At 55.5% G+C, this 3804-nt stretch overlaps 3 protein-coding genes across 3 annotated transcripts; 2 read left to right on the top strand and 1 right to left on the bottom strand.

Annotated features, from left to right (window-relative positions):
• Nucleotides 1–203: 203 nt before the first annotated feature.
• ETH_00030580 (uncharacterized protein) lies at nucleotides 204–824 on the top strand (the record flags this gene model as incomplete). The annotated part of the gene is made up of 1 exon (XM_013378936.1): nucleotides 204–824. One exon carries the CDS (start codon nucleotides 204–206, stop codon nucleotides 822–824), a length of 621 nt encoding a protein of 206 aa, XP_013234390.1.
• Nucleotides 825–1467: 643 nt separating this feature from the next.
• On the top strand, nucleotides 1468–1767 carry ETH_00030585 (uncharacterized protein; the record flags this gene model as incomplete). Its single annotated transcript, XM_013378937.1, has 1 exon — nucleotides 1468–1767. The coding sequence occupies one exon, from the start codon at nucleotides 1468–1470 to the stop codon at nucleotides 1765–1767; it is 300 nt and encodes a 99-aa protein (XP_013234391.1).
• Nucleotides 1768–2231: 464 nt separating this feature from the next.
• ETH_00030590 (DnaJ domain-containing protein, putative) lies at nucleotides 2232–3208 on the bottom strand (the record flags this gene model as incomplete). The annotated part of the gene is made up of 3 exons (XM_013378938.1): nucleotides 2232–2333; nucleotides 2685–2905; nucleotides 3093–3208. Coding segments are annotated over 3 exons (439 nt in total), but the record flags the coding sequence as incomplete, so codon positions are not given.
• Nucleotides 3209–3804: the final 596 nt, after the last annotated feature.

Genomic DNA, 3804 nt, shown 5'->3' on the forward strand with positions numbered 1-3804 from the left:
CTGCCTTGCGGGCTTCTTGTTTGCGGCTCTTGGCGGCCTCATCTGCTGCTGCAGCCTGCTTATTTTTTGCTGCAGCAGCAGCAGCAGCAGCAGCAGCACGGCGCCTTGCTTCTGCTGCTTCCCGCTGCTCTGTCTCCAGCCTGTCAAACTCCTCTATCAGTCGAGTTTGCTGCGGTGTAAGCGAGCTGGGCAGCTGCAAGCGCATGCAGCAGCAGCAGCAGCAGGTATGTAACACCGAGCAGAAGCAGCAGCAGCAAGACTCGCTTGAAGCAGCAGCAGCAGCCCCAGAGGCGGCCGCAGAGATCGCAGCAGCCCTCGCAGTAGCAACCCCAGCAGCAGCAGCAGCAGCAGGACCCTCAGCAGCAGCAGCAGCATCCCCAACAGCAGCATCAGCATCCCCAGCAGCAGCAGCATCCACAGCAGCAACAGCAGCATCCACAGCAGCACCCCCCGCATCCCCCGCAGCAGCAGCAGCATCCGCAGCAGCATACCCAGCAGCAGCAGCAGCATTCCCCGCATCCCCAGCAGCAGCAGCATCCCCCGCATCCCCAGCAGCAGCAGCATCCCACGCATCCCCAGCAGCAGCAGCAGCAGCAGCAGCAGCTTACGCTGAGTTGGAAGTGCAGCACGAGGTTTCCTGCTGCAGTCTGCTGCTGCAGCCGGGGGGGCCCCCTGCCCTTGAGGACTTTGAGGGCCCCCGGGGGTGTCTGCGGAGACACCTGAAGAGTGAGGGGCCCCTCGAGTGTGGGGACGGCGACGCGGCCGCCGAGGAGGCACTAAAAAGGCGAAAAAAAAGCGAAAAAGAAGCGAAAAGGAGATTTTGAAAGCTCAAAATGAATCAAATTCGATTTTAATGCATTTACTTCGACCCCAAAACTCAAAAAAGCTCTTAAAATGAACAAAAAGAACCAAAAATGAAGAAAAACGAAAAAAGTTCAAAAAAATGCGACTTCCTGTGCGCAAGGGCAAATGGTATGAAATTGAAATGCAGAGAAACAGAAAAAAGAAATTTTAGATCATTTTAATTCCTTTTATTTATTCTAAATTAAGATTATTTACTTATTTATTCATTTATTTATTTATTATTTGTTTATTTATTTTTGTTTTATTTAATTACCTGCTTTAGAGACAAAGGCACATCTGCATGCAGGTCGTCGTCAATCCAGCGGAAGACCGCGTGGGGCCGAATATTTATCTGATTTAAAACAATTAAAATAAATAATTAAATAACTAAAGTAAATAAATAAAACAAATAAATAGATAAAATAAATAATTAAAATTAAACAGCAGCAGCAGCCGCAGCGGAGCAGCAGCAGCAAAGATAGCGGCGATCACCCAGCAGCAGCAAAAACAGCAGCAGCATCAGGAACAAAAGAAAACACCAACGGCAGCAGCAGCAGCAAACAACAGAAGCAGCAGCAGCAGCAGCAGCAGCATCAAGGCTTATTAACTTACGCTAACGAACAAATGCCCCGGCTTTCCTCCCCTCAAGCCCGCGTGGCCCTGGTTGGGCACCCGCATCTGCATGCCGTGGCGAACTCCTGCAGCAGCAGCAGCAGCAGCAGCAGATGGAGTTTGGCAGCAGCAGCAGCAGCAGATGCAGTTGGGCAACAGCGGCAGCAGCAGAGGCAGCAGCAGCAGAAGCAGCAGCACGTGCTTGAGAGCTGCAGCAGCAGCGGCGGCTGTGCAGCAGCAGCAGCAATCCAAGCAGCAGCAGCAGACGGTGCAGCAGCAGCAACAGCAGCAGCAGCAAAGGATTACCTCTAGGCACATCAATGGTGACTGTTCGGGGCTGCATGCGAACGCCCGTCCCTCTGCAGCTTCTGCGGAGAAACACAAGGGTTTAGGGTTTAGGGTTTGGGGTTTGGCTTTTTGCGCGGGCTGCGCGCAGCCCGCGCAGCCACGCCTAGGGTTTAGGGTTTAGGGTTTCGCAGCTAGGGTTTGCAGAGCTAGAAAGGCTGGCAAGGGCCCCCACAGCTGCTCTAGGGTTTAGGGTTTGGAAACTAGGGTTTAGGGTTTAGGGTTTGAAGGAGAAAGCTAGGGTTTAGCGTGTGAAGCGCTATCTGCACCACCGCGGCCAGCGCGAGGGTTTAGAGTTTAGGTCCCCGCCCCCCGACCTCCCGAGGGTTTAGGGTTTAGGGTTTAGGGTTTCGGACTTGCAAGGGTTTGCAATAACTTGGCCACTCCCCCCACACTGCCTGCAGGGTACTCCCAGAACTAGGGGGCCCCTCTCAACCCTCTGTACCCCCGAGCCCCCGCAGCCCCAGCAGGGGGCCCCCTGGGGGCCCCCCGCGCTGCCGCTGCTGCTGCAGCTGCTGCAGCCCGAGTTCGCGCTGTAGCGCAGCGTCTGCAGCAGCAGCAGCAATAGCAGCACACGCAGCAGCAGCACACGCGGCAGTTGCGAAGGGTGTGCACATGCCGCAGCAGGAAAAGCAGGCGAGGAGCAGCAGCAGCAGCAACTGCAGCAGCTACAACTGCAACAGCAAGGGGACGAGAAACAGCAGCAGCAGCAGCAGCAGCACGAAGTCCAGCAGCAAGAAGTCCAGCAGCAAAGCCCCAACGAAGCAGCTTTTGCTGCAAAGTGACTCCCTCAGCCCCAAACCCTCGCTGCAAACCCTAAACCCTCGCCGCAAACCCTAAACCCTCGCCGCAAACCCTAAACCCTCGCCGCAAACCCTAATTACCTTTTCGCAACCCTTAATTGCTTCCATGAGATCTAAAGATAATTCTGTTTGAATATCTTCTCCTCTGGAGGCCCCTGTGGGGCCCCCAAAAGCAGCAGCAAAACTGTGGGGCCCAAACCCTCCGCTGCTGCTGCTGCTGCTGCTGCTGCCGCGAGCCATCGAAGCAAAAAGATCCGCGAAGTCCGTAAACAGCATTGAAGGGTCAAAACCCTCAAAACCACCTGAAAGCAGCAGCAGCAGCAGCAGCAGCAGCAGACTCTTCGGCATTTATAAATCGAAAAAAAGAGATAATAAGGCTGAAAAAGAGACGGAAAGAAAGGAACAAAATAATAAAAAGAAATAAAACAGAAGAGAAGGAAAAAGATGTAAAAGAAATTAAAAAAAGAAAATCCAAAAAGGGCCCCTCACCTCCTGCTGCTCCTGCTGCTCCTCCTGCTGCTGCTGCTGCTGCTGCGTCTTCTGGCCGAACTCCAGTCTTGTCATAAAAGTCCTTTTTCTTCGGGTCGCTCAGAAACTCGTAAGCCCTGCACAAACCCTAAACCCTAAACCCTAAACCCTAAACCTTAGACAAATGCTACAACAAAACACGCCTGCTGCTCCCCTCTCCCTCAGCTGTATGTACACCCCAGCCACCACCTGTCTATACACCCCAGCTACCGCATGCAGCCTCTTGTGGGGCCCCAAGGGGGCCCCCATTGGGGGGCCCCCCCAGGGCCCCCTAGTGGGGGCCCCCTCCTACATCTTGGGTTCAACCTGCTGCAGGGGCGGCTTATAATTGGCTGATTTGTGCCCTTTAGGGGCCCCTCTAGGGGCCCCTGGGGGCCCCTCGGGGGCCCCCATGGTGTCCCCTGGGGACCCCTCTAAATTGCTGATAATAAAACTCTAGCAGCAGCAGCGGGGGGGCCCTCGCCACGGGGCACAGGCCTAAATGCGGGTAGCCCTGGGGGCCCCCTGGGGGCCCTTTGAAGAGCTATATAAACCCCAAAGGGGGCCCCTCAGTACCCTCTGAGGGGCCCTTGGGGGCCCCCACTAGCGCGCCCCAGGGGCCCCTCCAACCCACTCGTGGGCCCCCCAGCAGCAGCCACATGAGGGGGGCCCCCTGGGGCCCCCCAGTACCCTC

This window comes from Eimeria tenella, genomic scaffold (genome assembly GCF_000499545.2).
Source record: "Eimeria tenella Houghton genomic scaffold, Eth_scaff1191, whole genome shotgun sequence".
Taxonomy (NCBI): domain Eukaryota; phylum Apicomplexa; class Conoidasida; order Eucoccidiorida; family Eimeriidae; genus Eimeria; species Eimeria tenella.